The sequence below is a fragment of the Periplaneta americana genome, chromosome 9, assembly GCF_040183065.1.
Source record: "Periplaneta americana isolate PAMFEO1 chromosome 9, P.americana_PAMFEO1_priV1, whole genome shotgun sequence".
Lineage (NCBI taxonomy): Eukaryota > Metazoa > Arthropoda > Insecta > Blattodea > Blattidae > Periplaneta > Periplaneta americana.
This window is the reverse complement of record NC_091125.1, coordinates 47,385,557-47,410,792: the sequence shown is the minus strand read 5'-3', so window position 1 is coordinate 47,410,792 and position 25,236 is coordinate 47,385,557. Positions and strand designations below refer to the sequence as shown.

The following is a 25,236-nucleotide window of genomic DNA, read 5'->3' as shown; positions in this document are numbered from 1 at the left end:
GACTTACAAGCAAACATTCTGATGGGGGCAGATAAAAAAGTTATTATTTTTTTCTTTCACCATGTTAAGAAGTGCTTATACAAATTTTTTTATCTGCCCCCATCAGAATGTTTGCTTGTTAGGCTATAATTACCAAAATGATGAAAACAGCGATCCAATATAGTTTTCTTTTTTGTTGTCTTTTTTTTTTTAGTGTGTTATTGCAATATAAATTGGTGTAAAACATATTTCCAAATTTTTGGTTACCATAAAATAAAATTCTTCAAATAATGAGAATTCATTGGAATTTCAATTTAAAATGTTGTAGTAGTGATCTTTTAACTGTCATGGAACAAGCAAGAATTTTTTTTAAATTATAAATTATATGCTCTTCTTTACCTCTGATTTAGGTTCTGATTGATAAATTATATCTATTATCAGTAGTACATCTCACTTGATGATATGTGTCAGAAGAAGAACAATTGTTTGAATATATCGGAAGTCTGATTAGTGTAATATGTGCACTTCCCGCCTGGGATCTGCAATCATGAATGATGTCACACGGTGGGTAGAAACAGTACTGTAATATATGCTCGTGCATGCACATTCTCTGTTTTACAGACAAAGCTAACGGCCGCTATACTTTCAGATTCCAGGCGACTAGTGTAGCTAATCGGTGATGTATGCAATGGAGGGGGAAAAGAACTGGCCACCTTTATCTCTTGGCCTGAGGTTCAGTCCTGTCTTCGGACAGTTGACCAAACAATGCCTCTTTTTAAATCGTTTTCCAAATGTTGAATCGTGACATTCTGATGTCATGTTCCCTAAATGTAATCATGTTACTCATATATATATATATATATATATATATATATATATAAGTGAAATCCTTAAAATTCTGTAGAAAGTAGTCTTCTCTTCTTCTTTTTTCTACTGAAATATCATAATGCATAAGTTACATTAGAAAGTTAGATTTTTGTATGGCCATGCACATCAACTTCTGGTTTTTGAAAGCTTTGAAACCTTGTGGATAGAGAAGAATGGAGAGGAAGAATTGGGGAGGCCATGACTCGAAAACGAGCTGAAGAGCCATATATAGATTAAAACATTGTGACTCTGAAAATAGGTAGTGTAAATATTCAAATTTAAGATTAATAGTTAGGTTTGATGACCGATTATATATAGGCCTACTTAGTGGATGTAGAAAACCTAAGGGAAGAAAAAAAATTTGAAATTGGTTCACTTGTTATGAGATGCAATACACTGTTTTGTTACATTTTAGTGAACTGCAGAATTATAACACTATAACCAAAGAACTGATCTGTAACTTTGTATATAATTGTCAGTACTTGATAGCCAGATTGTATAAACTAAGGATTAAGTAAACACTTCTCATCTCAATGTAAATTTCACTTGTGAGGAATAAACTATAATCTGAATTACGTTGGTTATGTTGGTAGTAATAGACTGTGTTCCAAACATCCAAAGACTATTTACGCATTGTCGAAAGTAAGTGATCTCACACATTCCACACTGTCCTATTATAGTATGTTATGTCTTTCTCAGTTTGGTGGTTGGGTAACTCAGTTGGTAGAGCAATTGGTTGGTGAATGGATGGTCCCTTATATTCAGGTGACGGAATTTTTCTTGTTACCAGTGTCAAAACTTACAGAACTGTCCTGAGTTCCACTTAACCTTCTGTCAAATTGAGTACCAGGTCTTTCCTGGAGATAAAAGGCAGAGGATGGTGCTCACCACACCACCTCATTTTACTGCCAATGTGAAGAAATGAGGCTCTATATCCATGCTTCCCATGCATCTTAATGGTATGTGAAGGGGATATCTATTTTTTTTCTACATTTCACGAAGTTAAAATCAATTTAAAAACCAAGTAGACAGGTAAACTAAGGTGATTATTCCAATTCTCATGGAGAAAATATTGACGACATGGACACCTGGTAGATAATCTGACCTGATTTCCAAAATAAAAGAATGAGACACCCATTGCAAGCTGGCATTATTCGACATTTTATAGGCATTCACTATACGATCTCGTTACATGCCACTTGGCAGTTTATTATAGTAATCAACAGTCAACTGTACATATATTTTTAACATATTCCAGGCTCAGGACAATCATCTGCACCACACACAAGTTCCATACTTTTGTGATGACTGGATTTCTTCTGAACGCTGTGGTCTTCCCTTCAGAAAACTCTAGAAGAAAATATTCTTAAAATGGCATTTTAAATCAATATTATCTTTACAGTTTTAACAGGAAGCTGATTTCTCTCATATGTCCAAAGAAAGTTCATCAATGAAAACCTCCTTTCTGAAAATGCTTTGGTATCAGGGATTGCTAATACAAAACTCACAGTCTGAATAATGTTCTTAAAACTATTGTCTTCATTTTTCATCACTTTCAATGTTTCACTCGTTGGCCTGGGTAGCGTAGTTGGTATAGCGCTGGCCTTCTGTGGTCGAGGTTGCGGGTTCGATCCTGGCCCAAGTTGATGGCATTTAAGTGTGTTTAAATGCGACAGGCTAATGTCAATAGATTTACTGGCATGTAAAAGAACTACTGTGGAACAAAATTCTGGCACACCGGCAACACTGATATAACCTCTGCAGTTGTTAGCGTCGTTAAATAAACCATAATTTAATTTAATGTTTCACTCAACCTCTCAATAGTTTTTACAATACTGGAAGTAATTTTAGAACATATTGCTGGATTCTCGAAAACATAGAACAAACATTTATTGAAAAGAAAATTAGAAAAGGGACGAAATTAAAAAAAAAAAACAACAGTACATTCAGCATCCTGTTCACATTTTTCTTGGGACACCGGGCAAGAGGCTGGAAAAAGGGACAATCCCGTTAAAAATGGGATGTCTAGTCACCCTAGAATAACAGTATCCAAGAAGGTAAACCACAGTCTAGTATATATAGTCACAAAGCTTGTGTTGTGAGGGTGCTAGGAGCAGTAGACTGTGCTGGTACTATTTCGCATTGTCTGTAATGAGGTGATATTAGCGATCCTAGTTGTTAGCAACTATCTATGGATGCATATTTACTACATATTGAGCTTCGTGACAGTGTATACTAGACTATGGTAACACATTCTTTATTTAGACAGAATTTTGACTAATTAGATATTTTAAGGGACCATTAGTGTGTATAATTTTGAGATAAATAATGCCAATCCCTGTTTATTAGTGACACTATCTGCCACACGGCAAGGATCCAATAATTGCAAGTGGTGTCTGATGCATAGTAGACAGTAGACTGTCACATAAAACATGGTAGATTTGATGGAATAAGAATTAAAATCAGAAGTAGGCTTTTGGGCATTCCACAGTTTCCTGGAACTTAACATTTCCAACATCTTGGAATTACATACAGGTTCCATCTTTGGACAGATAGGTATGACCGAATGAGCCCCTACTCTGTTGGGCTAGTTACATCTCACTATTTTATCTGGGCTTACCCGTTTTTGTGCTGAAGATGAACCTGTATGTAGTTTCGAAACTTTGGAGATGTTAAGTTCCAGAACATGGTGGAATACCGAGAAGTCTATTTCTGATCAGTGATCACATTCACTGTGAAACCCTAAAAACACAGGAATTGAGATGCTACAAAATTAGTACCGGTACAAAGACTTTAATTTAAGCTTGTATCATTGTCATATTAGCATTCTGTTTGCTCGGGATTTTGTTTGGAGTTTATAGGCCTATTATATAATACAAATTAATTTTAACTCAGTCAATATTATCTGAAATAGTGAAACACAGAATCATGATATCCTAAGTAAATGAGTTTCATGCTTGTGTCCATTTAATGAGTGTTCTGCAAGGAATGACTTGGGATAATAAACTAAAAACATTTAATATTTTATACAGTGCGTTCGTAGCTCGGCCGGACCTGACTGGCGCGGCAGCAGGCACACTAATCTTCATCCAGTCCAAGGCCATGGAATGGTCCAGCCGAGCTACGAATGCACTGTATTATATTCTGACTTCGAAGTGTTTCTCTGTTTCTTGACTTTATGCCAGGTCCTCTGGTGAGAACGGCTGCGAAAATCACTGACAGTTCATGTTAAAAGGAAGGAAAAATAGTAACATTTGTATAATTATGAAAATACTGTAATTTAATTAAGATGAGTGCATAACTTCATCCTCCTCTTTTTATCTGTTTTCTCTTCATGCTCTTCATCATTCATCTCGTTCTACTTCAGCAGTGCAAGTCTTTGGACTGTTACTGGCCTTCCTTTAAGCTTTAACTATTAGTTATGTAAAACATACTATGATTTGGATTTTTGCAGTCTGCTTATATTCAGTATAACAAAATGCTGCTTCCATGATTTTGTAGTACAGTAACTCTTGCGAATTCAAACCTGGTGTAGGATGATAGATTTTCGGGCAAGAAAATCTGGAGTAGGTACAACTTCTGCTGGAAGGGGAGTAAAAGATCTAACATATTACTCGAATGTGTTAGCAAAATTACAATTGAGGATTTTCAATTGCCCATGTACTGTTCTGACTTTAGATGTCGCTCGCATCTAACCAATGCAAGTAATATCTGACAGTAAATGTAGGAACGTGGTACCGGTATTAATTGATTATTAATGTTGCATATTATGCTGTGATTTTATGGTACAGTGTGTAACCACAGATTTTATGTAGTTGACTTGGCCAGAAACACGTATCAAGAAGTAAGTCAGGCCAGCTAGAGTATTTTAACAAAAGGTAAAGGTAAAGGTAAAGATATCCCCTTCACATGCCATGAAGGCACTTGGGGGGGGGGGGCATGGAGGTAGAGCCCCATGCTTTCCATGACCTCGGCACTAGAATAAGGTGGTGTGGTCGGCACCACGCTCTGACCACCTTTTACCCCTGGGAAAGGCCCGGTACTCAATTTTATAGGAGGCTGAGTGAACCTCGGGGCTGTTCTGAAAGTTTGGCAACGAGAAAAATCCCGTCACCACTCGGGATCGAACCCCGGACCTTCCAGTCCATAGCCAGCTGCATATTTTAACAAAACAGAAAGAAATATATAGACAAAGAAGTGTCTTCGCTGAATGACATAAAAGACTCTCTTGGTTAGTGAGTGGTAACACAATACAAAGCCACAATTATTTTGCATTCTTTGTTATGTTGAAGGAAATGTTCTTATTTGAAATTAGAAATCGATGGATTTGGGTTGTAGTGTTAATAATGATACTTACTATGGTTTTTGATGGTGTTTAGACATACTGCATAGCAACTGACAGTAGCTATAGAAGTGCTTATTTGGTGAGTCACGGATCATTCTTATGTACTGCAGCCTAAACAAGCTTTTTTGTGCACCCAGAATGGAATGAGTTGCGTGCTGACTGTGCTGGTCCCACTGTCTACCTCACTACAAATTTCTCTCGAGTCTTCATATCCTTATATCATATCTCTGGTAGTAGTCTGCTATTCCTTATAGATCTATAATATGAGTTGTGATTTCTCTGTCAAGGATTGAGGCCCAGTGGGGTGTTCGGTGTCTCTGTATACAAATTCATAAGTCGTCTAGAACTCGCCTCCATGCTATCTCCAATCTTTACATGAACTGCGAGGAACATTCATTGTGGCAGGTGGTAGATTCTGTGTCACACAGTACAGGAGACGCCCTATTTTTGAAACAGAGGTGATAATGAAAGGGGAATTGTGGAAAGTGTTGGTGGAATAACAGGGAAAAACTGGTGAACTCTGAGAAAAACCTCCACTATCCACCACAAGTACAACTCTGCCATCACTAAGATTTGGACTCGTATTGGCATCACTGCCAACTGAGCTACCAAGACAGTGCAACTAAGAGTAACTTGAGTCATTTGATTATAAATGGAAACACTTATAATCAAACACATTTGAATAAGTTAGAAATTTGATTTGGATCAAAGTCTTTGTTTCAAGTTGCAGCAGGCTCTTTGTGTTCATTGTTAACTGCAAGTTAAGATTGTGCATGTTCATTGTCTTTTTTTTTTTTTTTTTTTTAATAAGCTAGGCCTATTTTAAAAGTATGAGACTGCTAATTACGTTTTTAAATTCTGTTCTTTTCTCAGTAACTTTTACAATATTCTTTGTCTCTAGTAACATGTCTACTTCAAAAATTATTGTAGTATATGGTAAATATATGAAGTAGATTGAGGTAGGATGTCGTCTCATTCATTTAGGAAGAACATATTTCCTTTAACTTGAAGTCAGTGCTGTAGTTGGAAAAAAATTTTAAGTGGAATTCACCATATAGTCTAATTCAGAAAACCCAGATTGCCTCGTGTGTAACTTCTTGCACTGGCTGTTGTTTCCTACATGTTGTTTCATCTGCCATCTCTCAATCACGATTGTACATAAGAGTGTGGATTGAATACTTGAAGTAGAGGGCCAACACTGCTTATGAATATCAATCCACTTGCCCGGGAGACTAGAACATTTCTCTTCTTCAATATTATTTCATTCATTGTGCTGAGTGATCTTTTGCACTCTGATGTTGAAATTGGGAGAGTGTCGATTTTTTCTTTTGAAATTTACAGTTCATGTGTTTCATTTTCACTCAATAAACTCACGGAAAACAGTCAATAAGGAGTTGCTTTTTAGGCTGACCAGATTTTTTGTGGTCCAGCAGGGGACATCAGCAATTTCAAGAAAAACCACAAACGCTTATCTAGTCACTCTCCGTTGAAATGTTGTACAAAATACATGTAACAGTAGATACAATAATAGAACTTCACGCACTAAAGTTGTAGAGTATCTTAACTTTTTTAATTAAATGCATAAACACACGTATAGCCATTAAGAATTCAGTTTCAGTATTGATGCATGCATGGAAGTCTTTCACATAATATTGTACACACTGAACTTTAACACACATTTTACAAGTACTTGTCTGAAGAATATATCTTTTTAAGGATCTATTCATTCTCTTACAGCTTTACACTGAGTTCTTCACATGAGAAATGAAAGTTTTTTTTCACTTGTAACAAAGCTTTAACTGTTTCAATTTTTATTCTTGACTTTTCATCAGTCCAGATTGAGTTCATTTTGTAGAAAAAAAGGCTTTCAAATGATGAATTACTGACTGAAAGACACATGATTAATGACACTATTTTGAGAAGATTTTCAAATGGAATGGATTTTTTTTTTAAATGTTGAAAAACGTCAGACCATTTTTCACCTGTTGGTTTGTCACAAACTCCTAATTTTTTTAACTACTTAAAAATGGACACTGCGGCAGTTCCAACACTTAAGCGCAACGTGAATAAAGACAAAGATGCTATGTTCTTCTCAAAGTGTGCAGAATATCTCATACTATGCTCACTGGATCTTCTTTCTCATACTGAGAACCGTTCAGAAATGTGCATGAATCACAGCAGTTTCATCACGATACTTAAATATTTACATGTAAAATGTTATTGAAACAAAATCAAAACTTCTGGGACGAAATTAATTTCTGGGGACAAAAATGGGGACATTTGCTCCCTGAGGACAGCAACTCAGAGCCAGGGACTGTCCCCGGAAATTGGAGACGTCTGGTCAGCCTACTTTTCTAGCAAACGAAAAATACCACAGAGTCTACTCACACTTTTATCAACATCAGTGATATCAGTCTCAAGAGGTCTGTTTTTGTGTTAACCAAATTCAGGTCATTTACAAATAAATTCATTTCTTCATCACTAAGTGAGAAAAACATTTCAATTGGTGACACTGGAAATTGACTACCTTGGTGACAATACTTGAGACCAACTTTACCTTCATACAACAGAGTGTCTGCCTGCATAGCTCTGGACTGCATAAAGATAAAAGTGATGAACTGCTCACATCACACTCCATATTTTTCTAACACAATGTGTTTCTGTTCAACAGAAACCTACTGTAAATTGAGATTTACTCGTAAACTGAACCTAATAAAAAAATCGTTTTACTCATAAGTATTTAGCTAGAATCAAAAGATTATTTATACTAGAATGGCGAGGTCATGTTAATATTTATACCAGAATGGTGAGGTTATGTTAATTTTTAACCAGAATGGTAAAGTCAGACTAAAATGTTAACTGTGTTCTGGTTTGTTCCTGCCCAACTACAGCACTGCATCAATTATACCTATGTGTTGTAGAACATGATCTGAATGAATAATGGCTGCCTTTATAGATGGATTTTTGTTTACATCTTTACTTTTATTAGAGTTTTCATTTTCGTAGTTTGCTATCAGTCCTATCTCTGTACTGAACTTGCATTTGTACGTTCATTCTCCATGCTCAGTCTGTTCCAACTCAGTGCTATAATACATTGTCTTGACTGAAAAAAAAAAGCTTCAGCTTACATGAAGAAACGAAATCTTTCGTCTCTTGCATGTTATATTTATATACTAGAATGTTGGTTAGATGACAATGAAGAGAATTTAGGGACAAAAGTTCAGAGGATTATTTATTTCTCATTTTCAAAAATATTGATTAAAAATCCGTAAGAATATCTAATAAATAGCTTCAGACAAAAGTTAATGCAAGGTAAATACTACACATTTATTACTTTCTTTTTATAGGTTATAATAATATTAATAGTAATAAAATAAAAATAATAATAATAATAGTAATAATAATAATTCAATTATAATAAAATTATTACTGACTATAACACACAAAACTGGGTACAGGTACACAATAGCATTTAAATAATTTAACTGTTTATAAGTGATATAATAATTACACCTCATGTACTTTTTTCTCTTCACTGTATATATTTTCTTATATTCATTGCATCTTGATATCATACATATTTTTAATTTTAAAATACTATGTTTCAGTACTTCTAGTTGTGTCAAATACATAAATGAATCACTTGACATGATTGAATAGATCAGGTGACAGAAAAGAAATTAACTGTTATTGTCTTGATATAAACACCATCCTTGCTTCAAAGTTTCGGGAAGTCCAAATTTGTGGCCGGGCTCAGTGTGGCCTTTCAGAAATAATTTTAAATGTTTTGTTACAGGAATTTTTCTTTACCAATTTAGTCACTGCTCAGGCTGTTATTTTAAAAAATGTTAGTCATAATGACAACTTAGGAAAGTCTCTGCTAGAAATTAATTATTGTGACATAAATGATAGCAAGGAACAAATTAAGATAGACGTGTCAAGTATAAATCTCATTTTTAACATTTTATCACTTTATCTAGGAGATGGACTTACTAAGATTAATTATAAAAATAAAACAGATTTTTGCTTCATTCTGTGGCCATAGTTTTTCGTTACAAATTTTCTTTTTTTTTGGATAGAAATGAAATTATTTATACACTTCCTCATAAATGTTAACTCTTATTGTTTTGAACAAAAACTGACATTTTTCCTCGTAAGTTAGCATTTTGGAATTTCGTGGGCCACTATGAGTTTTAAATGGTTCTGAGTGTTACTTTATTTCTATAGTTGTGTCTCTAGCACGTATTGCATTTAAACAATATTTTCATTGATATTTTGAATTAATAATAATAAATGGGTTTCAGTTATTATTGAACAGCTTGTAAAATTTGTTTCTGTGTATGCTTTACATAGCCGTGATCAAGTTATGAATGATATTATGGGGAAAATATAAAAATTTCGATTACCTATTCAGATTCATTATATTTTCACAGTGTATCTTATTATCATTAAGTTTCCATTCGTTTTTTATTTTCTTATAATATCAAATATATAGAGAACTGATCAACAACCCCAGTCCTTGAAGAAGAAGGTGATGATGACGAAGAAGAATATTTTGTTCAGAAATATTCAGCACAATTGGTCATGTATATGTTTCACATGGTCATGTTATGAATGATACATGTTATAGATAATATTATGGGGAAATCATAGAAATTCCAATTGTTCGGATCCTTTATATTTTCACAGTGTGTGTTATTTTCACTAGCTTACAGTTTGTTTATTTACTTTCTTGTAACACTGAATGTAGAGAGAAAATATTTTGTTACGAAATCAATACAGTTCCAGACTATATTAACAATTCAGGCATAATTAAATGCAACGCAGCTTCTGTAATAGTCTTTTGAACATAATTAATAATACAAAGAAATTATGTGACTAGGACACTTCAATATCTTATTTTTTGCACTCTGAACCATTTGCTTGTGAATTATTTTGTAAACTGGATCCTGTTCAATGGTTTCAAATGTGTCTGATAAGAACTTATTACATATCTTTGTAGGCTTTTCTTGTGTATAAATAGTCTAAATATTTAACGTTATGTACTAAATAGGCCAAGTTCTATTTTATATTGAAATTCATTTTGTTTTTCCGTGTGATTGAAAAAATGAGGAATGTAGATAAATTTATTGTTTCTAACTTCTAAGATGATGTTAGATTGGCTTATACAACTTCAAGGATTATTTCGTTTGCGACCCATATTACAGATCTTGAAGTAGCAAAGTGGTGGTTGATCTGGAAAGAAAAAGATTTCATATATTAAACTTCCAATAATTATGAATTCTTAAGCCTGTAAATGCAAGTAGTTCATGCTTAACTTGTTAATCAAGAGACTTTATATTATTAAAATGCATTAATAAATGTTTAGTGATATTTCCATAAATCACAATTACATAATTGAAGACATCCCCGGGAAAAGGATGTAACATCAAATTATTGAAATACTTGACTTAGGTGAGAAAAGTAATTTTGAAGCATTAATTTATAACAATAAATTATTGCACCCAATAGCTGAATAAACTGTATCTTGATTAGTCAAATAGTCCTGCTAGTAAATATAAGCCTAGTGAAATATGCTCCTGAAATCATTTAGTTTCTTCTGAAACGTGAATTATACTTTTGTTGGTTACATCCTGAATTTGTATTTGGTATGACATTTATCAAATATATACATTATATATCTGATACTGAAAAAATTAAGTTCACTGATCGGAATGTTAAAATTCAAATACTGGTTTGAAAACTTTAAAAAAAATTTACACTTAAATTTGTTTGCATATCACTCAACTCTAATTCATTACACAAAATAAGACAGTATTTATAAACGAGTATTGTGTGAGGTACTTAAAACTGCCATCTTAAATATCTCCTGTACTATAACTGATATCGACTAGCTGTTTTCGCTATATTTAAGGCCACATAAGATCTCACAGATCTAGTCTATATAAAATGAATATTAATAATAAAAAAGAGTATTTTCAGCACAAATTTTTATTACTAGAACAATAGCCATAAGGGCAGCAAGAATTAAACCAAATGTGATGTTATTTTTTTTATTGCAATAACAATATCAAGTGATGGTGGTGATGTTATTTTGTTTAGTTCAGGTGTAAATAATTAATACGTATTTACATAATGTATTAAAAGTAAATGGTTAGTAATTGGGACTTAAATAAGGATCTTCAGCCGTTTTTCAGTATTGTTTCTTTCAAACGAATTATTCAGAATAGTCTTGACTTGTATACAACATAAAAATAAAATGAGCAGTAACTTAAACAAAATAACAAAATAAGAATATCACCATCACATTCTATCGTTATTGTTATTGCAGTAAACAAAATAACATCACTACTTTCTGATATTGTTTTTCGTCTATCATATAGGCATTTCATCTGAAAAATAAAGTTTTGTGGCGGTATTTCGTTAACTATTTTCTTTAGAAACGTGCGGTAAACGCCATTATTATTATTATTATTATTATTATTATTATTATTATTATTATTATTATTATTATTTTATTTACTTTAATTTCTACTGCACTTGTGGGTATTGTTCCATTAAAAATAAAACTTTGTGCTTAAAGTACTCTTTTTTTTTTCTTATTAATATTCATTCTCTATAAGCTAGATTTGTGAGCTCTTATGTGCCCTTAAACATGACAAAAATAACTCGTTGATATCAGTAATAGTAGGTCTACAGGAAATATAAGATGATAGTTTTAAGTGCCTCACCCAATATATAAACATTCACAATTGTCAAACACATCATAATTTAAATTTTCAATATTTTAACAAGTGTAATAAAATGTAAGAAAAATAACATAATATGTACTGGTACAAAATTATTTAAAATTGCACACTTCGCAAACCAGTGTCTAAATACGATTGAAAATAAATTTGGCCTTAGTCAAACACAAGTAAAAACATAAATTTTTCACAAATCTTGCATTTCGTATTTCACATAAATTTTTAGCATTCCTTTATGAAAAACATGCAGTTCTATAGGACATGCTTTTATTCTAAACAACTATAATAAAATATACGAAATTCATGTCAAAATATGTTGATATTTCATAAAATAACAAATATATTTTAAAACAGACTTTCAGAACAATGCATTCAAATGAAAAACACTATAACTAATACATAAAATGTATTAATAGTGTCCTCTTTGTTATAGAAACATTTTAAATAAGTATATAATGTCTATCTTTTAAGTTGTTAATATGGCTTTGTGAAACACTTAAGTAATTTGAGATATGTTGCACAATAAGTGATGACTTATTCGCGAACGAAGAATATACTTCGGGTATTAAAAGAAATATTGAAATGACTCTAACCATAAAATTCAACAAAGATAACTAGGACGAAAAGGGAACTAAATTTTAAAAATTAATTACTACTACTGAATACAGGTACATGTTTCTTTTGCTCTATACAAAGGCATGTTTATGGAATATAATGCTGCTGTATACAAAGGCATACTTCTGGAATGTAATGCAGGTTTTTATTAGTAATTGATATGAAAATGGAAAGGAAATGTGCATGTGTTACGTTTTAAAATAGTGGTAATTTTTCTGTCATGCTAATCAGAACATGCATTTACACTGCAGTTACATATTAAATGGAGACACTTTCTTCACTCACATTAATTCTTTAAAGATCATTACCTTAATGCCCTCATATCAGGAGTCGACAAGATAAGGAATGTTAGTAAACACATACACACATACTCATGCATTTTGTACTGTTTCAATGAATAAAGGTTATTTAAATTTTAATATTAATCCATTCAGTTAAATCAGTGTCATATGCCTATAAACATGCGTTTTTAAATGTTGACACTTTTATTACTGTATCGAAATTTTTAGATACTGGTACCTAACTTTAATAATAGTTACATTTTTTCATCATATTCAGTAACAGTTTTTCTTTAGCATGCCTGTAGTAAAATTAAAGTTTATTTTAAAGATATCCGGTATGTATAAACTTAGAAATATCATATAATTGATTTATTATTTAAAAAGAATAATAATTCGAGAACTTGCCAATTGAATAGTGGAGCAATGTGGCACATATTACGAGATAAAGTAAACTATAAAACATTCATTTCATATAAATTTTGAGAAACATGCATCTAAAATCTTGTAAACAATAAACATTCTGTGTGTGCCAAATTTTGATTGCCTTGCCTTGAAGAAATGGGGGAAAAGAAAAAGGGTGAATCTGAATTGTTGAATTCAAATCAAGGCTCAGCGACGGATCCAAGGATTCCAACGAAGGTTTCGTTTTCGTCCCATATTGCAGATCTTGAAGTGACATAATGACATATCTAAAATCAAAGAGAAGTATATTTGAAAATCCACTACGTGAGAGATTGTTGGGACACTGTTGTTATATGTACAGCATGCGCGTTTATAGCAACCTGTTAATTGAAGAAGTATTAAGGTGATGAAAAGCTGTTGACAAGGGAAGAACATTGAATTCGAGAGTTAGAAAAGAAGGGTGTCAATGAGCTAGACTGTTAGTATACTGCAAGAAAAGTACAAATTGTGACTAAGAAATATTTTGTCCGATATGACAAGAGTAATACAGGTACAAGTATTCCCTTGGCGCCGCATAAATATCATAATTTGTCGAATATCGATAAACTGACTGTATTGCAAAGTATATGTTGACGTAGCGACGTATGTACATTGTTATTATAGCTGACATAATAATTAATCAAACGTGGTTTTTATAACTTCCATTGAATTGTCTGAATGTGAATTATTTATTGACAAACATAGGACAATAATTCTATTAGCTACTAAAGAGCCTATCAGACTACGCTCGGAAGTTGGTTCGAATCCCGCTTGGGCTGATTATCAAGTCGGTTTTTTCTTAGGATTTCCCCAACTGTAAGGCGAATGTCAGGCAATTCCAAGGTGAAAGGAATTGGCTGGACCACTGGTTGAGAAGAAACTGCCTACTGAAGGATACACAGGAAGGAATGGTGAACGGGAGAAGAGTTCGTGGCAGAAGAAGATATCAGATGATAGACGACATTAAGATATATGGATCATATGCGGAGACAAAGAGGAAGGCAGAAAATAGGAAATACTGGAGAGTGCGGGGTTTGCAGTGAAAGACCTGCCCTTGCGCAGAACACTATGAATGAATGAATGAATTCTTGAATTTACATCGCCAAATACCATCTCGTTATCACCATTTCCATCGACGCTGGAAAACTTACAGCGTCGTTAAATCGATTTAAAATGGGGGCCTGTACTTTTTTTTATTATCCAATTTAATAAACCCTATTTCACCCTGAGGTATATTAGGGTTATAGTTGGCCTCAAAATACATATTTTATAAGCAATAAACAATAATAAAATTATAATACAAAATTGTGGTCAAGGTTACAATTCACATGAATTATGTACAAGAATGCACCTTAATGAAAGAATGAATCGTTTCATAAAGCCTCAAGGCACATCTCTGTATTTATATCTAATGGTTATAGGAAGAAAAAAAAATAGGCCTATATGTAATAGCTATTAAACTTGTTATTTTAGAAGCAATAAATAGCTATACTAAGAGATGGCTTAAAATTTACGAATTAAATACATTATTTAGTAACAACAATTGGCAATAATCAGGTATTACAAGAAATGGCTCAAAATTAGAAATCAATTGCCTAGTTAAAATAAAAATTAAAACGAATAGTACAATTATAGTATGCGAAATTGAAGACTTACAGTTTCATTATAGTTGATTAGAACTAATACGATTTTTTTTTCCGGAATAATTTAACATTTACAGTTTCACGAATATTCTATTCAAGAAGGACATGAAATACTTATATGATTTAGAGTTGGTAAGTATATTGGTTAACGGTTTGGCACATGATTAATTTAAAGTGTAGGGGCCTGTATAAGGTATGCATTTATTTACACACGCTTTAACATCTACGGTCATATCGCGTGTGTAGGATCTTTGGATATATCAGCAGGCCCGTGACTATTGTTGAGCTTATTTCTATTGTGTTATACTTATGTTCATGTTACTGATTTAGGTTTTGTGGTAATGTTTATGATATTGGTGATTAAGACAATGATGAACCATGCCATGTAAATTTAAAATCCGACATTTGACTTTTGTGACTGAGGAAAACCATAAAAAAACCCATTCAAATAGGCCGGTCACGGAGTTTGAACCCGGGATGTCCAGAATGCGAGTCTCAAACGTTACCATATGAGTCATTTTGCTCGGTTAAGTCACTATTTTATCCGTATTAATACACCGAATGCACAAAATTCACTATGCAAGAGTAAATTAGCGTGTACATGTAGTATTAGTGAACTAGTGTGAAGTTTGTGTATACAAAGTGAGAAGCAGGAAATTTGGGAGAGAAAGCAGAATGATTTAGTCTGGAGCTCATTTTAGTAAGAAGCGAGGTTCTTCACTTCTACGGCACGGACCTCCCAGCTTTACTTCTATTCCTAAGAAAGTCACACTGAGAATGTTTAACATCCTTAAAAGCCATGTTCCTCGGTCGATTTGAGCTCACATACCTCGTCTAGCAGTTCTTAAAATACGTTATATAAGAGCGAAATAGTACGTATATGTTCATACTTTTGTAGGAGCGTGAAATTTCTAAGGCCTATGTTCAAAGGAGTAAGCTTTGCTAGCATTGTAATTCTAATGATAATACAAGCACAATAAATTCAGTATCCTTTTAAATTATGTGCTGAAGGTTCTATTTTGACCATTTTTATAGTTACTGTCCCTGTATATAACTTCGTAGTTATCTACTTACATAGACTTAGTCATTCTATTACATATATAATGAAGTTGATTTCATATTATCCTATCCATGTCGTCAGTTGTCACAAATTAAAAATTTATTTTTTAAATTCAATATTTTATTACACTCACGTTTTACAGAAACCATTATACAGTGAATACAGTTTAATAATATTGTATGTGAGCGGTTTGCACATAAATGTGTATTCCTGCTAAAATAAATATTAGTGATATGATTTTGACTTCGCATAAATTTCCAAACCTGAAGCAAGCGTTTCTGGGTTTTAAAATTACAAGTATATATTTTTTCTGAGCGGAAAATAAAGTATACTTTTATTAAAATTGTCTTTATTTCATCCCGGAGATTGAAACATCTTCAGGCAATTTACCTTTAAAATAGGAGAAAAAGGACCATATGAAAGTCACAAAATATTCAACTTCTACTGAATTTGAATTAAACTTCACATCTTGCTTTTTCCCACTCTTCAGAAACATTTTTTTTGTTGTGAAGCACAGAAAATTGAAAAATGTATTCCATTTTGTCTTTGTTTTTGATGTTGTATATTTTCCATTAATTACATGAATTGGGCGTAGTTCCAGTAATTTAATTTATATACAGTTATTATTTCTACATGAGATAGTCCATACTTAACTCAAAGTCACAGATAGATTAGATCTATTTCTCTTATCAAATATTTATCTGATTTTCGAACATGGTATTTGATTATTAGGTTCAGTGCTATTTGTTTTTTCAACCGAACGGAAATACTTACAACTGCCTCTCTTTGCTTCGTCTTTACCAATCCCGTCTTGGGTTCTGAAGAATCTGGGTGGAATCGCAAGCTGGAAGGGCAGATTTGGATATCCGTCGAGTGCAGGGGGAACTGCGCTGTCTTGTCCAGTAGAGTCGTCTTCATTGCCTTGTTGCCATCGTTGTAGTAATTCAAAGAGCGCTGCCATTTCTTCTCGATGTTTACCGTCCTATCGAAAAGCAAAGGAAGAAAATTAATTTCTGTAATTCAGATTCAGTTGGTCAGTTTTTATATTCGCCCTGTTTCCCCTCAGTTTGCTCTGCATTATGTTAACATCTAAATAAGCGTTTTGTAAAATTTTCAAGGATATAGAATCTAGAATGGGGTCCACCCAGTCACGTGATTGGAAAATTGGGTAGCGAACTTGCAGCACTAACCATGCAGGATCCCTATCCCGTCTGGTAGTTAATGCAATTGGCTACTAAAGAAGTACCAGTACTACGAGATGTCTGACAGAAGAAGTAAACATTGCCGACAAGGGAGGAGAGAAGTATAATTGCTGTTCAACCAATGGTAGAGGTCTCAGTCCACTTGTCTTGAAGCTGGGCGGAGGTAGAACGCTTCAGACCGCCCTACTTCAAGTCAAGCGTGGAATGAGATCTCTGGTTGAATAGCAATTATATTGCTCTCCTTCCCTGCCGACAATGTTTATTTCTCCTGTCAGACATTACGGAACGAAGTATAGATGGTTGGTTTCGGCTTGGTCCTGTTTGTAGAGAAACGCATATATATTAAAATACGTTTTGTAACCTAATAGCCTACTTACTACAATTTTCATTTAACATTATTATTACTTAGAATTTCCAAATTTCATAAAGTATTATCAAAATTTATTTCTTAGGAATAATATATATATATATATATATATATATATATATATATATATATGTGTGTGTGTGTGTGTGTGTGTGTGTGTGTGTATGTAAAATTTATTTCATAGATATTTTCTGATATTTGATATTTGTTTTGGTATTACAAAAACTTTGGAGTTTTTTTTTATAGTATTGAAATGAGTGTACTGGAATTTGATAACATTAATAAATGTTAATTTATGTACATGAACTCCAGTTTAATGAGTGATGTTTATATAAACTGAATTTACTCGTACATTTTATTTTAGTTACCAGTAGCGGATAGCAAAACACATTGAATGTACGCACATTAATAATTTATGCCATACATTAGGTATTACGTATTATTAATGAAAATAACTAATTAACTCTTAATGGGCATTAATAATTTGCATTCTCTTAGCGAATTGGCGATAATATGAATCTGATTCCATATACAAAGCAAGGCTTTCACTTTTCCGTTATTTTATTGTGTTTAAGTTGATCTTTTTGTTGATTCATTAAAACAGTTTTTCATCTGACGATATAATGCATCTTGGAACATATATAACTTTTTTGTGATTTCTTATTGTAGGAATTAAAATGAAAACGGAAACTTGGTAATCTTTATGATTAAAAGTCTGCATAAGAAATTTTTGGAGAAATCGATAGTACATTAAAATTAAATGAAGAACAAAGTTAAAACAAATAAATGTTACTTCCTTAAATACTGCAGCGTGTTTTAAGCTTGTTAAAAGTTGTATTTATATTTTCAAGAAAGGTAATTTTGTAAGACATCAAGCGAATCGCAAATTGAAAATGTAGTACAGTATTTTTTTTATATAAATAACTAACGACTTAAAAAGATAACATAGGCCTAACTGTTCTGTATTCAGGATATTTGTGGTCACCCTCACTGGAGGACTGATGATGTAACAAATCTTTCTCGCTTTCTAAGAAAGAACTTGAAAATTATGTTGATATTCGAGATCTAGCCTATTCAGTTTTTGCAACACGCCATTTTAAGTCCCTAGAAATCTCCTCCCAAAATTGAATTCTTCGCTTTATTCATCAGTTTGAAGAGTTTTGCAAGTTATTATCCATACAAAGAAATATTTTTATAATCGATAATTTTGCAATCCGATTCAGCGTTACAGTCCTCGAGGACCACTAGCGGTCACCTGGTTGTAGTATTAGAATCGCTGGAATAATAGATTTCCTTTCGGTTGTTTGAGGATTTAATTTTAGTATGTTGTAGATTTATTATAAAAATAATAAAAGCAATGACCACTTCGAGTCAAATTGCATGACCACATATTACTTGTGGTAGGTAATATGACTGGGACACCTATTTTAATTAGAATGAGTGTTAAAGAAATACCCAAAACGCTTTTATTCATTGAAAGAGGGGGCTACAGAAAACTTGGGAGATAAAAATTGAGATGGCAGGTTTGAGTGACATCTCTCGGCGAGCATGGGGATTGTGAATTGGAGGAGACAAACGCAGGGACGGGGGACTTGGAGAAAGTTGAAGATGCCCAAGCCCACCTAGGGCTGTATTGCACATGATGATGAATATATTGAGATATTACTTGTGAATTCGTCTAGTTAAGTGAAATTAGTGTAATTTGTATATAGAGTGATTCACGAGGATATACCGTCCTTTACGGAGCTTATTTCTGAAGACATTTTGAGCAAAAAAGTCATATAAACATAGTTCCTATTCTCAATATTTTCAGAGTTACACTAATTTAAAGTAAAATACGTTTTTTCTTTAGTTTGAAGGTAAAATACAAATAGAGAATGTATCATTCAGAAGTATCATTTTTTTAGTTGGAAAGTATTATGAAGCTAAAAAAGTGCTGTGAACTCCTTAGTTGTTTCGTACAGACATCTTTTTCTATTTTTAACTAGAAAATTATATTATTCTTACGCACTTATCACAACAATTATTACAAAACACACCACTTTCACCGACTTAATTATTTGCAGTTCAATTTTGCATCCTAATTTACAGTTTTGGAGAGTTTACAACACATTTTAAAAAATGTCGTCGTCCGCTTGAGTACGCACACTTGGGAACGATACTCTTCGCGCCACGTAACTGCATACGGCTATCTTTGATTTCCGTAGCGCTCGCACTGGCTGCTGACCAGAGTCCGTGGATAAACAGAGTAGCGTAATCACCGAGCCGGCCGCCATTGTTATTCCTTTTCAACACGCTAGGGATAGGAATATTTAAAGTAAAACTCAGATATTTTTAATTTAAAGGGCAAAAACTTCTAAAGGATCTTCTTACATTTTAGAACATTATTGTCAGTCAACATACTAATGTATAAAAACTTTATTTAATAATTATTACAGCATAAATATACATTTAAGTGTTCAATACGCTCCTTCATAAACGTCACAGTTATAGGTATTACAGCAACATGAATTTAATACATTACAAGTAACAAATGAAAACAACAATGTTGCAAATAAAATAACAATAAATCTAAAAATTTCCAACTGCATTCCTCGTGCAAACTCTCCGACTTCCGCATATAAGTGGACACTATACTGAAATTTCTCGAAGTTCATTAGTTTTAGAAGTTCACAAAACTACCATACTTACGAAGCTAGATTCACCACATTTTGATCACTAGTATATCTGCTTAATAGTGACAAGTGTACAAAATTACATCCGCCTATGATACGTGGTTTGCATTTTATTAATTTTATTTTATTAAAATATTGAACCGCTTTATATAAAAAGTCGCTTGTGCTACAGTTGACATTATTCTTAAGTGATTTTCACTTATATGGCTCCTTACATATATGGAATCAAAGCTTACTATAAGGTTTTGCTGTAAAATTAATAAGTGAATTAAGAATAATAATAATAATTATTTTAATTTTAATAATTTATTTATTTAATCTGACAGGATTAAGGCCATAAGGCCTTCTCTTCCATCCTACCAGATAGCACATATAAATACAAAAAAGAAATACAAACATTACTAGAATTTTTTATTATAAAAAAAATAAAAAAATTAATAGTCATAAAAATTCCTAGTAATTTACCCATTCGCTGTACAGAAAATTCCAATAGTAATGTTTGTTCCAATGTATATAAAGAATCTTATAAGTGAATATCAATGAAAAATAATGTAAATTGTGACGCAAGGGACTTTATGCATTAAGCAATACACTATATAATTAAGTTATTAATAAAATGCAAATCACTTATCATAGAGAGAGACGAAATTTTGTACATATGTTATTATCAACCAGATATACTAGTGATAAACATTTTGTGAGTTTAGCTTTAAAAATATGGAAGTTAGTAATTTCAGTATAATGTCCCCAAGAATACACCGATGTGAGATTTTGTCATATTTGGTAAAAAAAAAATCGTTTCTTTGTTTTTATCTCTAAAAATTCATTTATGATCTAAAGATGCCCTGTACCAATTTTCATGACCATACGACCGGTCTATCAGCTGTTTAGGGTCCCATTTTTAAAAGGCTGCGGGCTCTGACTGTTAATTTAAATTCTCCGTCCACGACCTCCACTCTGAATTCTGCGACCATTTTGGAAATTACGCTCTATTTCATACATTATTTATTATATTAGATTTCCGATTGAGCCAGTGTATCTTCTCGACTTCTCGAAATATTTCTTCATAGAATCCAACGGGTGTTAGACCTACTTCAAAGGCTGCTTTCCTTTAAAAGATATTCAGTTACAAAGGAGAGCACAACTCTTATCTAAAGGAAAATTCCACTTGTTCCTAGTAGCCATAACAACGTGTTTTCCATGCTTAGGTTTTGTTTGTGATACAAGAAATATTTGCAAGTTTCTAACAGTTTTATTGTTAGTGTTATAATAGTGTCTACAGTCCATAGTGACTTGTAAATAATATTTATCTATTATACTGCTTTTATAAGATTACATAATTTTTTTAGTCATCTTTATTTACTAATGTAGGTTAGATGTGCACAGCGTGGTAGTGTACATAAGGATAAGTTCTGTATATAATATGCTAGTGCTATATGTTTCAAAATGCCTATAAAATAAAAAAGACAGAGGCCTGGTTCATTATTATTATCCCAAACTTTTGAAGTCAATTTTCTCCACTTTAATTTTCTTAAATTCTGCATTGCTAAAAGTGCTACTCGTTCTACAGATTCTGTACTAAATGCATGATTTTTTTGTAGAGGTTTTTTAATATGTTCTTAACAAAACTTACTATCAGTATTATACCTAACACTCATTTTTGTTGTTGTTGTTGTTTAGTCAACTGTCCGAAGACAGGTTTGAACCTCATAAGTACCACCAACAAGGCATCATTCATGAGACAACTAGGCCAGGAGATAATAAATAATAATAATAAATAATAATGATTTATTTTAGCTGGCAGAGTTAAGGCCGTAAGGCCTTCTCTTCCACTCAACCAGCAAAAAGTGTATATACATATGCATGAACTTACAAAGAATCCAACAATTTGATTTAGATGAGAGTTACATGTATACAAAAGTTATTTATAAATTAAACAACAAAATACTATGAACTATTAATTAAACACTGAAATAAACTGTGTAGCAGAATTAAACTAAAATACATAGAATGTTAATATATTTCAAATAATATTAGATAATAGAAAGAGATTATTACGAGACAATTAAAATACAGCACAATCAGGATGATGTCTAAAGAAAAAAGTAACAATGTAGTCAGTGATAGTTTAAATCAGTAAGATTGGAGTGAAATGCTAATAAGGTTATCTTTTAAGCTGTTCTTAAAGGTGTTTATTGTCTTGCAGCCCCTAATACTTTGTGACAAGGAATTCCATTGACGCGAGGTGGATATTGTAAAAGATGAATAACAAGATGTTCTATGAAGAGGTATACTTAGCGTGCCACAGATAAGTGATCTGGTATTTACGTCGTGGTTAGAGTATAGATAAGAGAAACGAGACGAAAGGTAATTTGGTGTTGAAGTGTGCAGAATTCGAAAGAGTAAAGACAAAGAGTGTAAAGTTCTACGTTCTTTAAGTCGGAGCCACGAGAGACTTGCGAAGGACGGTGATATGTGATCATACCGTCGGATGTTGCACACGTATCTGACGCACATATTCTGAGCTCGCTGTAACTTGACTGACAATTCAGAACTTAGGTCACTTAACAAAACGTCACAATAATCGAAGTGCGGCGTTATATATAATATATATATAATGGGGTAGGGTGGCAAGTTTCTTTCCTCCTCCAATGCCTACTTCGCCGATTAGCTACATATTCCACTAATCAGACTTCAGATGCTTACAAACAATTGTCCTTCCTCTGACACATATCGTCAAGTGAGATGTACTGCCTGATTTTATATATATATATATATATATATATATATATATATATACATACACATATATATGTGCATATCAGCCAGAAGAGGTATTTTTTAATATTAATTTTTTTACGCTCGAGTTGAATTTTTTCTGTTTTTACGCTTTTAGTGCATTAAATATTTTAAATTATTTTTTTTAGTACAATAAAGAGGGAAATTGTATGGTAAGTTTCATTTCTGAAGGTCTGACACGTATGTAGACAAAAATTCTGGCCAAAATAGTAGCAATTTTTGAAAACCTAAATTTACGCAATTTAAAATTACAAATTATAAGTACAAAATTTCATAGATCTACCTAGAATAGTTTAGAAAATTGAAATTACACATCAGTCTAACCTTAATACGGTTTCTAGTTTCTACGGTCTTTGTATTTTCCAATCGAGCCAGACAATACAATCTTGTCTCAAGAATGAATTCAGAACTTCACAAATATATTATGTCATTCTTGCAAATAACGAATAGGATTAAATTCAGAAATGCTTGGTTTGAAAAGGAGAAGACGGTAAAAATTTGACACTGATCCTAATTGGTACGTGATTTTCATTTGTTTTACGTAGACATATCATTGCTGAAACAACTTAAATTCTAAATTAATTTTATAAAAATATTTTGGGGCCCAAATTTTGAAAAAATAAATATCAAAATACAGCCATTCATTAATCTCACAACGTATGCTCGCTTAGGTAGCGGATCGTTCCTTTTTATATTTATAGTCACTTCTTTCCTTTTTCCTTATATCTTTCACCTTGTCACAGAGAAAACAAATGTGCGCATTTTTCAGTTCTCTGTGAACAGTTCTGAACACAGCAGCACTGCATTTTTTCGCATTTAAATTACATTCTTTCCCTATACAACTGTATACTGCATAGCTCGCACTGGACTAACAATGGCGGATTTGTCGGCATTTGCCGGCTCAAACAATTGCGGTACTCTGGATATCCACGGACTCTGCTGCTGACTGCACGCTGACCAAGATCACGCGTTCACAGCAATGCGTTCCAATAACGAAACGAAACTCTGTAAATATTGAGAATAGGACCCATGTTTATATGACATTTTTTGCTCAGAATGTCTTAGGAAATAAGCTCCGTAAAGGACTGTAAATCGTCGTGATTCACCCTGTATATGCTTAAGCATTCGAACTTCCTCGACAGTTTGGGGCTGAATATGTTGTGCTGCTGGTGATGATAGTGAGAGTAGGATCTCAGTAACTAATGAAGTACGAACAAAAATAAGTTATTGAATTTTTTTTCTAATGTGTCGAGGTTAGCTACAGGTTCCGTCAGGAAGGATAGTCTACTCTTTTGTTCATTATGCTTGGCTATCCAAAAATTGTATTAAGTATAACCAACTCAATCTAATCTCGAACAATACAATCCCGAATAATGGAATCTGTAAGCAGTTCTTACATGTCGGAGGAATCTAATCGGAACACACGGTCGGAAAACAAATCTTTTTTCACTGCAAACATAAATTTTATTATTGTTGTGGGTACGCAGAAGAAGCAATTTGAATTAAATGCTTTTTTTTTTTTTGTGTAGAATTCCTATCTTTCCATGGAAGTAGAGTCGTTAAGGGTGTCTCCGACGGTTGAAACATTACTCACCTGTTCCGTATTTTCAGTTAGTCCTAGTTTCTCTAGCTCGTGCAGGTCAACTGGAGGGATGATGACGGCGGAGTCGCCTTGTCTGTGGTGAAATGCCTCGGGAGCTGCTTGCACCCCACAACACAATGCGGCGACTATAAGGAACGTCCATGCAAGGGCTGATCTTCCTGTTAGCGTCCTAGTGGACATCGTAATCGGTGCTGTTTCTGTGGGGAGAAAGATGATCTGTTATTTCACAGTTTATATTATATGGGAATAAAAGCTTGCAGTGTAAATTTGCAATATATATGTTACTCTCTCATGCATTTTATTAATCAATTATTCATCGGCAGAACGACTGAGATAGTCTCACAGATGCGGGTGTTCGGACTAATAGTCACTCTTATAATACATTTCACTCGTGCCAGCAATTATAGTTTCTTAAATACTTGTGGTTTTCCACATGATACGAATTTCATATTTTCTGCAGTTCTTCCTAAAATATGTGACAGGTACCAACCTCTTAGAAATGAAGACAGCCATACCAGACTTACTTACAAATAGCTTTTAAGGAACCCGCAGGTTCATTGCCGCCCTCACATAAGCCCGCCATCGGTCCCTATCCTGTGCAAAATTAATCCAC

At 33.1% G+C, this 25,236-nt stretch overlaps 2 protein-coding genes across 7 annotated transcripts in view; one reads left to right on the top strand and one right to left on the bottom strand.

The window, feature by feature from the left end:
* DNAlig3 (DNA ligase 3) overlaps positions 1-25,236 on the top strand; it is a 590,685-nt gene that overhangs the window by 5,789 nt on the left and 559,660 nt on the right. The window lies entirely within an intron of this gene.
* Positions 8,494-25,236, bottom strand: part of LOC138705891 (uncharacterized) — a 238,305-nt gene continuing 221,562 nt past the window's right edge. For 2 of the 3 annotated variants that reach the window (XR_011333847.1, XR_011333848.1), the window contains exons 3-6: positions 24,615-24,820; positions 16,752-16,959; positions 13,383-13,522; positions 8,494-10,426 (exon numbers count right to left, since the gene is read on the bottom strand). Coding sequence is in view for 1 of the 3 variants with exons in the window: in XM_069834629.1 (XP_069690730.1) it covers positions 10,365-10,426; positions 16,752-16,959; positions 24,615-24,820 (476 nt within the window). In the remaining 2 variants the exon portion in view is untranslated. The remainder of the gene's footprint in view (positions 10,427-13,382; positions 13,523-16,751; positions 16,960-24,614; positions 24,821-25,236) is intronic. The other variant, XM_069834629.1, reaches the window with a different exon arrangement.